This window comes from Salvelinus alpinus, chromosome 28, assembly GCF_045679555.1.
Source record: "Salvelinus alpinus chromosome 28, SLU_Salpinus.1, whole genome shotgun sequence".
Lineage (NCBI taxonomy): Eukaryota > Metazoa > Chordata > Actinopteri > Salmoniformes > Salmonidae > Salvelinus > Salvelinus alpinus.
The window spans coordinates 31572139-31587181 of record NC_092113.1 but is presented as its reverse complement, the minus strand read 5'-3'; the positions used below and the strand labels follow the sequence as shown (position 1 = coordinate 31587181).

General features: G+C 41.1%; 1 protein-coding gene and 1 pseudogene across 1 annotated transcript; one reads left to right on the top strand and one right to left on the bottom strand.

Annotated features, from left to right (window-relative positions):
• Positions 1-1185: 1185 nt before the first annotated feature.
• On the bottom strand, positions 1186-6054 carry LOC139556876 (serine-rich adhesin for platelets-like). The gene is made up of 6 exons (XM_071370972.1): positions 5933-6054; positions 5665-5839; positions 5378-5519; positions 5169-5234; positions 2248-5047; positions 1186-2070 (listed from the first exon to the last, which is right to left on the bottom strand). The coding sequence occupies exons 1-6, from the start codon at positions 6052-6054 to the stop codon at positions 1878-1880; spliced, it is 3498 nt and encodes a 1165-aa protein (XP_071227073.1). The 3' UTR covers positions 1186-1877.
• Positions 6055-10865: 4811 nt separating this feature from the next.
• Positions 10866-14421, top strand: LOC139556875 (SAP domain-containing ribonucleoprotein-like; annotated as a pseudogene).
• The last annotated feature ends 622 nt before the right edge of the window (positions 14422-15043 follow it).

Here is a 15043-nt window from a genome sequence, read left to right as displayed (position 1 = left end):
TGTACTCGGAACAGGAGGTTACATTTTCGTCAAGGGCTTATATAGTGGAGGGAGAGAAGGGTGTGTTTCATAGTTTATAACCCATGTCTCTTCACAGGGGCGGGCCACTGATTGAGCAGAGCTCTAACCTTATAAAAACCCAATTCTCTCATTTGGAAGCTAAAATTACATTTAATCTTTTCACAAATAGTTTCATATTCAAATATTTAAATTGCACAACAATTCCTTGTGAATCTGATAACTAGAATGTGTAGACTTTCCCAGATACATTTTATGTCGTCCTGTCATCAGTCATGATGTCTCAGATGACAACCGAACTGACATCATATTTAACTGGTTCTATTGCCGAAATATGGTTCCTTCCCCCCACTTGTTTGATGTTCCCAGACTCTATGTTTAACAAAGGCTATTCAAGAGTCCTTCAGTAGAGTCAGAGAGAGAGAGAAGAGAGGGAAGGGAGAAAGGTATTTATGGGGGGGGGTCATAAACCTTACCCACAGGCCAACGTCATGACAGGAGTTTGCCTCACCAAGATTTACATGCTAAAGTCGCCACTAAATATCTACTATGGTGTGTACAGTAGATGTACTTCTTATAGGATACTGTAAGAAGTCTAGTGAAACTGCTGGAGTGTTGAGAATGTTACTAGCTTTTATTAAAATTGGGTAATTACCAGTGATGTATATAAACCCTGGATTGGTTTTTGCTATGTATTGGCTATTGAGAGGCGTTGAAAACACCGGTCGGCCATATTGGTACTCCCTGGGTAAAAGCATTCCTCCATAGGAATGAATGGAGTTCTGCAGTATTTCAATTAAATTACATGTATTTAAGTATTCTGTAGTGGGGACATAGATTTCAGTAATCTAAAAAATTATACTTCAGGGAAAAAATGGTTGTGTATGTTTAGCTCACATAATATAATTTAAAAGTATGCATTAAGGTGTCTGTAATATGATAAACGTGTCACAAACAAATGTAGTCATTAATAAATGAATTTCTATTGGTTCCAAAATATTTTTTACAATATAATAAAATGCCTTATTAGTCATCTAGTATAGCCTATATATAAATCATTGGTGATTACAGACTCACGTGTGAAAACTCGTGCTAATAAGTGAATAGCCATCTTAAAATACAACCCGACCCATTGCTTTTAGGCCAATCTGGACTCAATATGTCCCAAAGTAGTCCTAATGATTCTGGGATTTACCCTCAAATAGTTGCAGCTCTATTCTAATGAGGCTATTCAGTATTAAAATATTCTGACAATCCGAGCAATAATGATCAAATCTTGCCAGAATAAACAGTGAATAAAATACCACAACACTCTTGATGCATAAATTCAACAATCTGAGGTATAATAACTGGAATACAGAGGAAGTTGTACTGATTAGTGAAGCGTTTCTGTGTCAACAGAACAACAGGTCATACAATGCTGTTAAGAGAGACTACTTACAAGCAGGAAAAATGGCAGGAATGTAAAGTTAATAAAGATTACTGGGGCGCTTGTGACTCCTAAATTCACGCAGCTTTGTCCTCCTCCCTTTAGAACCATAAAAGTCAGTGTAAAAAAAAATGTGTATTAATATTTTATGGTCAAATTGTGAGACTGTTTAAACAATGTCACCATTCAGAGCAAAGATATATAATTACTCTCTCCTAATTTTCTATTTAATATTCCTAACTTAACACTTACATTAAGAAACTACACATTGTAAATAAATGCTTTTGTCTTTTTTAGAAAATAAATGCATTTAATAGCTCAATGTGATTCAAAATATTGTAAGCAAATGCTTCTACCATGTATGTCCAAGTAAACATGTGAATTCTCTTCAGTTATCACTCTCGCTGTGAGGAGAGGTGTTGGAGGCAGTTCATGAATCGGCGCGGGGTGTCCCACTCTGAGCCAAAGTGCTGAGCGTCTCATTGTCAGACGACAGTGCAGCCAGATGTGCGGCCATCTCACTCTCAACAACGTCCTCCCGAACAGACAGCATTATCTCTGCGACGAGTCTTTTGGATGAGTCTATATTAAAGATAGACTCCTTGTCTGAGCTGTCCACCGCTCTTAATGAATAAAAAAATACATTTAATTTGTGCAACGCTTTTCATAACAGAGTTCTCAAAGCTCTACGAAAGCTCTACAAAAACAAAAACATTTAGAATCAAGGCTGTTCAAATATCAACAGTGGGTTAAGTGTTAAAAAGCTTTTCAGATTAGGACTATGAGAAAGACAGTATTACCTTGGCCTCTGGGACTCTGGAGTTGAGAATTCTCCCTCGAATGATGATGGACTGGTCGATCGCATTGTCTCAGTTGGGAAATGAAAAGCATCCCTGCAAACTGTGTAAATGTGCATCTTTTTGGGGGGCTCCTCTGGAACCTTCCTAAGGCGAAGCATTGGGCGCCGTGGCAGCCTCACCTTTGGCTTTCCCTCTGGAGGAGTAGGGACGAGGCCAGAGACATTGAAGACTGATTTGGAAGAGGTCAGGAGGGATTTGGACAGACTGTCTTCTTCGTCTGTGGAGGAAATCCTTTGGGCCTCTTTGTCAATAGGAGAATCAGATCGACTGGAGGGAAACTCCAATGAGCTCCGACAGTTGCTCATGGCATAAAGTGAGGATGATGCAGAGACATCCTTTTGCAACTGTGTCAGTTTCAATTCTGTGCCGTATGAAACTTCCTTTGAGGTTGAAGTAGGCACATCAATTACGGAGAGAGAGTCAATGCTTCTACTGAGGTGAGTAGCATTTTCAATGTCTTCAGTATTCTTCAAAGTATCAAGGTAGGACATTGACAGGCATCCTTTGACGGGCATGCAATTGACTGGGGATGCTGGTTTTGAAGTAATTACCTTCTGAAGATCAAGGTCTTCCTGTGAGGATATTGCACCAGCGCTCCGTCTGAGGAAACCATCCTCATCCAGTAGGTCATCACAGACAGTGTCCATGAGGCCTGAGGCAATATATTTTATCTTCAGGGATGACATCCAGATCCCTGGATATCCCTCAAAAGCTTCAGTTGAGTAAGACGCTACATCATCTAGGTCAGGCTGGAGTCCAGCCACATTAAGAACAACTGGTGTGTTGCTTGCCTTGAGAGAGGTTCCCATAGCACCCAAAATGTTGCTGACAGCATTGATGGCAGTCTGGCTTGCCTTGGGGGAAATCGTCCTGTTGGGAGAATCTTGTCTAATCATATTGATTATTTTAGTGTTGACCTGCTCCAGAACTTTGATGATTTGGTCTTTGGCAGTAGACTGTAGTTTGGGGGTAAGTGAAATGGCATCTACGTTGGCATTCATGGTCTCACTGGCTTTCCTGGTCAGCTGACAGGCCTGGTCTTTACTGAGTTTTCTGGATACACTTTTCAACATATCCTCAATCATTTCTTTCTCTGAGCAGTCCTCGCTTTTGAGGTTCACCGATCCAAATTGAGGCAAAGAGACAGAATGTCTTACCTCATTCCTCACAGATTGGGCCAGGGTTTCTTTGAAAGGTTCTGTGCTAATTTGGTCCAGAACTCCATCCACAAGGGTGACATAGAGGTTAGGGAAAGAGGTGCTTCTGGTGGCCTGGTGAGCTTTCCTTCTAGGGGATGAGTTAAAGACATAACTTACTCTAATGACTCTTTTTTCATCCGTATTCTTCTCACCTGGAGATATGAGCGCTGTGTCTTGGATCAAAATTGGCTTTACCTCATGGTTTTCAATCTTTACTGCAAGGACCTGTGATTTTGTGTGGCGTTCATCAAATCCAGACAGGCTGCTCTGAATTGGTCCAGGAACAACAACATTTGATGTACCTTCTTCAGGATCGTCATGTAGTAGGGCTAGTGGCTGGTCGTCTAAAATCATTTCACTGCACATATCGATGGCATCTTCCACTAAATCATCAGCGATCAACTCAACTTTTGCAGAGGCCATTGATTTCGCTGGGTGCTCGCCTGTTGCCTCAGAGAGCATTCCTTCCATATCTGCTCTGGAAGTAGTACAAGAACATGGAACACTGGCCATCACAGTCGTCTCCTGGGACGAGGTTGATGCAGCTGCGGAGGTCTCTGAGCTGCTTGTCTTACTGTTGTTTTCTGCAACCTCTGAAGTGTCAGATGAAAACAACATTCCATAACTGGGAGAGTTGGATAAAGATGAGATCACTGGCTTCGAGGGAAGTATTTCCAGAGTCAGGGAAGGAGCTTTTTCATCTCTTTCACCCTGAAGCTCAGGAAAAGCCAGCTCGAATAGGATGCTGTCATATGCAGTGCTAATAAGGTCACAGGCGACACCTTCTAGTTTTGAACAGGAATCTCGGCGGTTCTCGGTGTCTGCCTTTTTTAATGCAGTCAATGCAGGTGGCTGAATGTTTGTTATACCTGAGGTGCCTTCTTCAGCATCACAGTCTAGTGCAAGCTCTTCAATGTTTTCCTCATTTAATAAGTGTCTAATGTCTTCCAAAACATTGCTTACCACATCAATGGCTGTTTGGCTGGCCTTTGCAGAGACAACTCTGAATTGGGTAGGGGAGTCTTCTCGGATCATTACGATAACCTGCTCCTGGACTTCCTCCAGAACGTCAGTGATCAACGTTGTCACATAGGTGTTTATGTCTTCTCCGTTGGCCATCCGCTCCTCTGGTTCTGGATCATCTGCTTGAGCATTGGGTTTGATTGTGTTTCCCCCACGGAGTCTGCAGGCAGGTTCATTGCTGGGATTGGCCGCTCGAGAGACGCACTTCAACACATCGTAAGCGATTCTGGCACTCAGAGCCCTTTGTGCCGCTGGTGTAGACCCTGGAATCGTCAGTTTGACCTCATCCCTGATTGACTCCGCCAGCTGCTTCCTGACAAGCTTGGAGCCTAAGTGGTCGAGGATGACAGATTTCAGCTGAGCTCTGTCTGGGATGCTTTGTCCCTTGATGGCTTTGAAGATCCTTAAAACAGGTTCTTGGAAACCCTTCAGCGGTGCCAGACCATCCAGGCATGGTCTCCTCTGGAGTGGTGCAAGGCTTGGTCTCTGTAGCATGGCTGGCTTGTCCTTAGATTTCCCTATTAATAACACACACACATTTTTAAAATTTGATTTAATATAGCATTCACTGGCTATGAACATACTCTGAAAGATATTTCGTAATGAAATTATGGTTCTTTAGTAAGGAAATGTTCTTACCTGACAGAGAAACTGTTTTCTTTACAGTTTTGGAGTGAGCAGGTTTGAGAGCAGGCTGAGCAGATGCTATAATAGATTTTTTTATTTTTTTTTATACAAAATACGATATGATATACAGCACAACACATTCAACTGCTCCTTGTAGGTTGCATTTGGCATAGTCATTTAAACATTGCTTAACTGTGTGATGAATTCAAATTAAATCTTACCTGGTTTTTCAAATATTTCTTCCAGCAGCTTATTTGGTTTGATAGAGGCCTCTCTCAACCTCTCAAACTCCTGGAGGTTTTTCAATTCCTCTTCCATTTTCCTCAACTGAATAGCCTGTTTTTGTTCCATAATGCACATTTTCTGTGAAGAACATAGAGTCCAAAAATAGCAACTTAGCATCCACAAAAGTTGAGGTAAAATGATTTCTTAATTTTCATGATTTATTCAAACTTGAAAATAATTGTGGGTAGTTTTGTGAAGTATGATGAAAGTGTGACATTTGTACCTTTCTGATGCGCTTTTCTTTGGCCTCTTTCATATACTTGGCCTTGTTCAAATCGTGCCTCACATCCTTTTCAATGAGTTTCAGCCTGGATCGCTCCTTAGAAACCCAATCCTCTTTAAACTCTCTCTCTTGGTCATACAACGCAGTTTGCAGGCCATATTTCTGTCCCCTGTCCCTATCAATACATTAAACAGATGAGTCATGACATTGCCAACACAGAGTAGGCCTATATAACTCTACTTTATTACCTCATGCACTTCTTGCCTACCTGGAACCAATGGTTGACTGCAGATGCTTCAGGTTCTGTGCTCCTTTATTCAGTAAGTACTCTATCATATCTTCCAGGGTAACATCCTTAGGTATATGGCCTTCCTCTTGCAACTGAACCATTCTCAGTATCTGTTCCTTCTTAAATAGGATAAATACAATTGTTGTACATTTTAAACACTTATCTACCTAATAAAATACATGTTACATTGTTTTTAGAGTGATGAATGATCATTTCACATTTTCTCATGAAAATAACGTGTGATCTTCACAGAAGTTCACATTTAAGAACGCAGTCATACTGCCCACATACCAACTTTTTGCCGTACGTTTTATGATTGTCAGTCTTGACCGTATCCAGGTAATGTTTGTATGTGTTATACTCCTTTAATGAGCATACAACCTTGAGAAGAGAGAGAATCAAAATGTTTCCTGCTATAATACTCCTGGAGTTAACTATCGGTAAAGCTTACAGTCTTCTACTACACTGTTCAGAAACAATAATATTAACTTCAAACTTACGTTGTCCTCTTTAGTGATGAAGTTTCGCTTCTTTAACTTCTCATGCATTTCTTTCTGATGGTAGTATTCATTGAGGTTTGGGTCATGCAAACTGTTGTACGTCGGCCTCATAATGTGACAGTTTGGGTCACTGAGGTTGAAATCAGATGTAGGCTGATACAACTGAAGGAACAAGGATATAAACAAAAAAAATAAACATTCTACTGGATCCTTCTTCCATTCTAAAGCACCACTCTACTGCACCATTCTACTGGACCCTTCTTCTATTCTACTGCACCATTCTATTGTATGCATGTTCTTAAAAAAAATGTTATACTGTATCTTGTTAAATATATGTTCTGCTTACCTTTTTACCCAAGCTGGCTCTATGAAATTTAAAGGGGACCCCAGGTAGGACCGGAAGCTTTGTCATGGCAGCCAATCTGCTGCTCACTGACGGCTTTGTTTCTATCATGATCTGAGGATGCTTCCCTTTCAGTGGACGAGTTTGCTTCTCTGGTCGCGAGGGTATCTGACACAGGGGCTTTGAGGTCTTCTCCTGAAAACCAACATAGCAATAATGTATTTCTTACAAACTCACCTGTGATAGTTCATCCGACCATTATGACATGGCGGCGAGCCTGATGTGTCATCATAGGTTGACGCCCAATGAACTACTGTTGCTGTAGCCTGAGTGCCAGTCTATTTGTTTTTTATATCAACTCACTGTCATGCCAAATATGATTTTTGGCTTAGCTATAAGAGCACAAACAGATCTGGGCCCAGGCTAGTGTTGCCACAGAGATTCTAATTATGTGACCTGTGTCTGACCAGTAGCGGTGCATGTGTAAAATCACTGGGGAAGCTGTGGGAGTAAATGGTACATATAGGGACAGATATAAATTTGTACATCAGACCACAGGAGGAGAAGGCGACACATAGGCGCATAGGACAGCTGGACACACTAATGTTAGAGGGACACATAGTCTGCTGATCCTAATAAGGGCAAACATACCAAAGAGCACACCATGCTAAACATAGGTACGAAGGCCAAAGACATAGGCCCATAGGATAGATGGACATATATTATTTTTAGGACAAGAAGGGGTCCTGCCACCATTATAACCTATCTGAAAGCAGATTTGGGCGTTATTGGGCGTGAACAAGCAGGAAGTTTAAACTGAAAGATAATGGTGGCAGATGGACTAAGGGAAGGAACTTCATTTGCATGTGGGATGGACTCATTTGATGTATGTGTATAAGAACAGAGCCAGTGCTTATGGAAGTTGGTCTTTTCAGCGGACTGAGACGACTTCTGATATTTTGTATTAAAAAGCCTTTATTGAATTCACAAGTTCTTGTAAGTGTTATATTTGTAATACGATTTTCCACGACAAAGCCAAGACAGTAAAAAAGCCATATTACAACCTATGTTGTGATATTTGCTCTTTATACAACGGCTGGATCTAATCCTGAATGCTGATTGGATTAAAGCTAATTCCAGCCGGTGTCTATTCCACAAGTTACCACCGGCTAAATCTATGATGTTAAAATGCCTATTTACTCTGTTCCATCTGACTGCGTAATCCACTGTCTCGTCAGTCCAGGCAGGGAAGTTAAAACTTGATCTCCACTGTAAAAAGCATCTAGACATTATTTAACAATTATTTTATACTAATAGTGAGTTTTCAACAGCAGAGATTTGTATAAACCTTGCTGTCTGTCTCTCCGACATTTGCAACATTGTTTCAATATTAAAATTTGATCTCCAACTGTCACATAGTAATGAACGTGTAGGGGTCGGGTTTTGGGACGAGAGAGAGGCAGACAGCATTTCTCAGCCAGTCAAAATCACGAATCAGCTGGCGTGATGTTTATGGATATATGCTGCTGAGCGAATGCCTAGGCTCTAGCTCAAGTATTAGGCAAGGTTATTCTGTTCACGGAACCACCGCTACACTTCACCCCTCCCCTGACCTCCTCTCACAACACCCCAGTAGCTGATCGACATCAACTGTGCGATCAAGGTCCAATGGCACCAATGAGACTGACTGTGATTGAACCCAGATCATATCCACACCACAAGACTGAGGGGATTAGTTTATGTGGCCCGGGTTACCTCGGTGGGAGGAGTTTGAACTGGGTGAAAAGTGATTGCATTCGTTTTGGAACCGCACCGCCTCCCGGGGGTGAGCCAGGTGCCCCGCTCTGGCCGAAGGCGAAGTCGGCTCAAAACAAAAGTGACGTAATTATTAAGCTCATGGAGTGATGAGTAGGATTATGTGTTTTCACATGCAAAAGTGATTGCTTTGATAAAAACGCTTTATCTGCCTTCCCAATGAAAACTAGTTTGAAAATTCAAACATCTATTTTATGCAAAAGAGATGTGTTTCTGGAAGGTGCACCATGCTGCCTTGTTGACAACATGACCGACTGGCGCAGATTACTGTTTTATTGAGAAGGGTGCTCCTTCCTCCCTGCTTTCACCCAATGATGTGACTGGCCATTGCCTGGTTCAACCCGGGCCAGCGTAATATCAAATCAAATTTATTTATATTTATATATAGCCCTTCGTATATCAGCTAATATCTCGAAGTGCTGTACAGAATTTTTTTTGTAATAGAACTCCCTCACTGTGTGTGTTGGCCAGAGGGTTGTTGCCAGGGGTCGGATCCATAGGATGTCCCACGGACATCAACCATGAGACTGACTGGGTTTGAACCGAGGTCAATCTGCATGTCACAAGACTGTGTTAGCCCACTGAGCTTAAATCTAGGCATTAGCTCAGACAGATAACACACATTTCAGGCAAGGTTACTCATCACACAAGAATAGTTCACTTTGTAGTCCTTTGTAGCTCAGTTCAGAGCATGGGACTTTTAAACTTTGATGACAATTAGGCTTGATTCACACAGTCCTACTGTTTATGTTCAGACTTCATATTATTGGAGTACACAATCATCTATTTTACCTTTTCAATTACACAATACTTAGGCTAGACAATTGTTTACAAGTTTAGCAAAATGCAAAGGTGAAAGCAAAAGTGTTTACCTGACAGCTTTTAAAAACGTCGTTCTCCATTGCACAGCAGAGAACAAAATGCCTCTGAACATGATTATTTGTCAATACATATGCATCATAATGTAGTGAGAATACTGTACCATCTGTGACGCAACGCATTGGCATATCCGAAATTCCATTGATTATACCGCATGTATTGGAGTCACATTGTTTAATTTTTCCCTTCTAAATCTGTTGGATAAAAAAAGTAAAGATCAATGTATATAATGAACGATTTAGGCCTATCAATAAATATATTTTACATGAAAAACTGGGCTATACATTTCATTGTGTCAAAGCAAATTACTAAAGTTACACCGAATTTACACACAAAACAAAAAAAGATTTATGATAGCAATGTACCAACTCAAAGCGGTTGGGATTTTACTGAAGAAGCAGACGGGTCGATTTCTGATGGATGAAACAGATTCCGCATTTAATTATCCAAGTCGTAACGGGCATTCCGAGGCTTTTCGGTGACTGGTATCATTTAATTTTGCTCCCTACATGCTTTTTGTTCAGTAGTTCTTAGGAATTGACCTAAAACCATGATAAAATTGTCAATATATAATTTAAATCGTAAACAGTTGCCTACCACATCGTGAAATTTGAGTTCAAATACATTTTTACCTGACCAGATTATTAGGTGGCCTGCAAAAACAAATTGAGAAAGAAATGTAATGCACTGAAAAAATGAGCGCGAACTAGACTGAGGCTCCTCACTAGATTGTTCCTGCACTGAGCAATTACCATCTTCAGTGAATATTTTTATAATTTGTCAGCAGATAATCGATGTCTGGATTCTGGGGCTCAAAAAGCAATAACAGTAGGCTATGCAAATCAGGAAGCCAAATTATCGGCTCTTTCATGTAGTATCTGGGATCTACACCTGTTTATATTAGTTACTATGCTGTTACTAAGCGGTGATGTATTACGACAGTGTTACTACTACACCTATTAGGAAATGCACATGCGCACTAGTGTGCCCGGGAACTGTAGAGCTCGAGAGGTTTTGACTAACGAAAACTAACTACTCCCGTCTCCTGCCTGGTCATTTCTCCACAACACAAATATTACAGTGGCGACGAGGTGATTAAACTTCTTTAACGGACATTGCTTGAAGGGAAGAATGTTGCGTGAGTAATGAAACTCAAAATAATTATTTAATTCGTCAGTTATTTTTTTCTTTTCTTTCGCCAGTAAAAAAAGGCTAAGCACTGCGAGCATGTACAGTGTTCAGGAGCTGCCAAGTAGCAAGACTATTGGAGTCCAGAATAGCGACACTGCCCTCTGGTGGTTAAAGAATAATAAAAAAACTAATTGAACCCATTGAAATTAGGCGATCTCAGTGGAGAAATCTTGTGAAGAAAAAGATGGAACGTAACACGGTGTGTACATTATTACAAATGAGTGCAGTGAATGAAGTAATTTCAGAAACTTCTGAAGTGAAGAATTAGATGAAAATGAAGGAATACAAGGAATAAGGAAACGGAACAATTAACTGTGGAAATGGCAAATTTTGATTCCTATTTGGAGCGTTTTGAGCGTTGGCTGGCTGCAAATGAAATCAAAGATGAAAAGAAAGCAGACGTATTTCTCAGTGTTTTGGGTCCCACTGAGTATGGATTGCTGAAAGGTCTGTTTTGATTTTCATCCTAAACATAGGATGACATGGGCCTAAATGAAGATGATGTTCTGGGAGAAGAGCCAGAGGTAAGTCTGGTTTTAAACCACTATAGCAGCAATGGCACTTCATGTATGGATTAGATGGGTTCCACCATGTCCAGTAGAATTTTGATCATACAGTATAAAGTCACTTTGTACATGCTGCAATTGCTTTGGTGAAATATCTGCTAGGAAAATAAATGTAAAATCGTAGGTGCATTTCTTGATGATGCTTTATGCATTTGAACATGTAGGACCTCACGAAAGAGGATGCCATCACTGAGGATAATGACAAGAAACCCATAGTGTCTGAGGAGTACGTTTTTTCCTTTTATGTGAACACACATTGAAGAGTGACATTTTCTCTCCATTTTCCTGATGATCTGATGTCCCTATTGAAATATGTTATTCATGTGAATTTAATGTGTTTCAGGACGGCTGAAAAGAAAGTGGTAAAAATCACACCCCCAGCGTCTGTGGATGAGGTGATATGATGCTTGCTGCACTCTCACCAGTCATGACAAGTCTTCAATGCAATGGTGGTGTGCTAACCTTATAATTCAAATGTTTTATCCAGTTTTCCCAGAGGGTACAGAAAAGAGTAGAACGCTTCAATGTCGTGTGTCAGCTGATGGCAAGAAGGCCATACGTGCTGCCCGGTCAGTATCCCACAAATATTCCCCACACTATTGATTGGGCATATCTATTAACCTATATTGACAATTTGCATTGTGTTCCCCCCCAACCCCCCCCCCCCCTTTACGCTGCTGCTACTCTCATATATGCATAGTCACTTTAACTATACATTCATGTACATACTAGCTCAATTGGGCCGACCAACCAGTGCTCCCGCACATTGGCAAACCGAGCTATCTGCATTGTGTCCCACTACCCGCCAACCCCTCTTTTACACTACTGCTACTCTGTTCATCATATATATATGCATTGTTACTTTAACCATATCTACATGTACATACTACCTCAATCAGCCTGACTAACCTGTCTGTATGTAGCCTCGCTACTGTATATAGCCTGTCTTTTTACTGTTTTATTTATTTACTTACCAATTGTTAACCTTATACCTTTTTTGCACTATTGGTTAGAGCCTGTAAGTAAGCATTTCACTGTAAGGTCTACACCTGTTGTATTTGGCGCACGTGACAAATAAACTTTGATTTGATTAAATATGTATTGTGTTCAGGTTTGGTTTGCCCGCTGCTGCACCTCCAACCTCCACCCCAGGTCAGTGAGAATCTTCCAGTCATTTTCACAGTTCTCATGTGTGGTTTTAATTTTTTTTAAATCCAAGAACCATAACCTGCAGTCAGTTTATAAACAAGGGTTGAACAACCTCATTATCACAAGTAATTATTTTTTCTCCTGCATTTGCACTCTGGTTTTAATGAGTGTTTCTCTCTATCAAAGGTGTTACTGTGAATAAATCCACTGTGAGTAATCCAAATATGTGATAAACAGTGACCTCCCCTCATTTAAATAATGTAACCATAAGTGACCCAGAAGATTTAATCAAACATCTATCTCTATGTTCTGTGTAGGCGGTCAGCGTTGAACAGCTAAAAAAGCGAGCAGAGCGATTTGGCGGGAACGTTTTTTCAGTTTCCAAGAAGGTGAGCGCCAGCTTCTATCCTCCCTGGACAGCTTATTAGGTACACTTATCTAGTACTGCCTTAGACCCCCCCTTTGCCTCCAGAACAGCCTGAATTCATCAGGGCTTTCTAAAAGGTGTCGGAAACATTTCACAGGGATGCTAGTGCGATAGCATCACGCAGTTGTTGCAGATTGTACGGAGGTACATTCATGCTGCGGACAGCCTTTTCCATCTCATCCCAAAGATGCTCTACTGGGTTGAGGTCTGGGGACTGCGCAGGCCACTCAAGTAAACTGAATTCGCTGTCATGTTCCATGCAATGTTTTTCCACTTTCCACAAATTGTCCAGTGTTTGATTGCGTGCCCACTGGAGCCACTTGTTGTTTTTAGCCGATGGGAATGGATCCCGGTCTGATCGTCTGCTGCAATAGCCCATCTGTGACAAGGATTGATGAGTTGTGTGTTCCGAGATGCCGTTCTGCGCCGTTATTTGCCTGTTTGTGGCCCGCCTGTTAGCTTGCACCATTCTTGCCAATCTCCTTTAACCTCAACATGTTTTCACCCACAGGAGTGCTGCTGACCAGGTGTTTTTTTGTTTTCTGCACCATTCTTGGTAAACCTTAGACACCGTCATGCTTGAAAAGCCCAGGAGTGCGGAAGTTTGAGATACTGGATCCGGTGCACCTGGCACCGTAGATTATACCACACTCAGTTGCTTAGATCACTCCTTTTGACAAGTCTAACGTTCTATCGAACAGTAACTGAATGCCTCTGCCTGCTTTATATAACAAGCCACAGCCAAGTAACACACTGTCTGTAGAGGCGATCCATTTTCGTGAATGGGGTGGTGTACCTAATGAACTGTATAGTGTGTATTTTTGACTACAGGGCATCCTGAAAGAAATACTCAATTGAAACCTTGTGATTATTACACTTCAGCATTTCTGATTAAGCCACCTCCAAGTTAAATATTTAAGACCATATGTCAAATCACATTTTATTGGTCACATACACATTTAGCAGATGTTATTGTGGGTGTAGCAAAATGCTTGTGTGTTACAGGTTGAGGAAGATGAAAAGCTGAAGAAGCGGAAAGAAAGATTTGGGATCCTCGCTGCGGTTACACCTGACGTTGAGGTATGTTTTCACATTCTGTATTGAATCAATACAGGTATTATACAATTTCTTTGATACTTAATACCGTAGAGATTTTTTTTTGTGGTTTAATTTTTTCCCCACGGGCAAAGAAACGGAAGCGTTCTGAACGATTTGGAAATGTGACTGTAAATTGTGGTATTTACAGATGTTTTATGTTTTTATTTTATTTTGTTGCAAACAGAACTGAAATGTACTGTATATAGCTTGTGTAACGGATGTGAAATGGCTAGCTAGTTAGCGGTGGTGCGTGCTAATAGCGTTTCAATCGGTTACGTCACTCGCTTTGAGACCTTGAAGTAGTGGTTCCCCTTGCTCTGCAAGGGCCGCGGCCTTTGTGGAGCGATGGGTAACGATGCTTTGTGGGCGACCGTTGTTGATGTGTGCAGAGGGTCCCTGGTTCGCGCCCGAGTCAAGCGAGGTGATGCCATAAAGTTAAACTGTTACATTTGTCAATTATCAGTTGCATTACATTTTGTCATTAAAGTCGTTTTCAATTATTTTCTGTGATTCTTTCTATGGGTTTGCTACTTGATTATCATCTAGTTGTACCAAGTGGAGTACACGGCCTGGTAGCAGGGCACCCGCCTCATTGGGTCCCCCAAGATAGCGGCCTGAAACAGCATGCTGGACCATGCGCTTACATTGCCAGACCTGTGAGCTGACAAGTCAGGACCTTTCTCACTAATCAGTATCAATATAGGAAGCCAGACAAGTAAAGGGAAGAGTTTATGCAGCCTTGTCTCGTTGACTAGACGCAACATAGTGAATGTAAATCCGGGACCCCCCCCCAACAAAAATAAAGTAGGTGGGGTGGAGGTATAACGCAAATGTCTAGCATCCTAAAGGTTGAGAGTTCAAATCTCAGACATGAGCATTTTAGCAACTTTAACTACTTTTTAGCTACTTTGCAACTACTTAGCATGCTCGCTAACCCTTCCCCCAACCTTAACCATTTTTAGCTAATCTTAACTCTAATTTAACCCTTAACCTAGCTAACAGTCATCTAACGCTAGCCACCTAGTTATAATTCGTACCATATGTTTTTCAAATTCGTACCATAAAATTTATGATGGACATCCACAAATTAATACACACCAAGTGACTCGGATTTACATACAG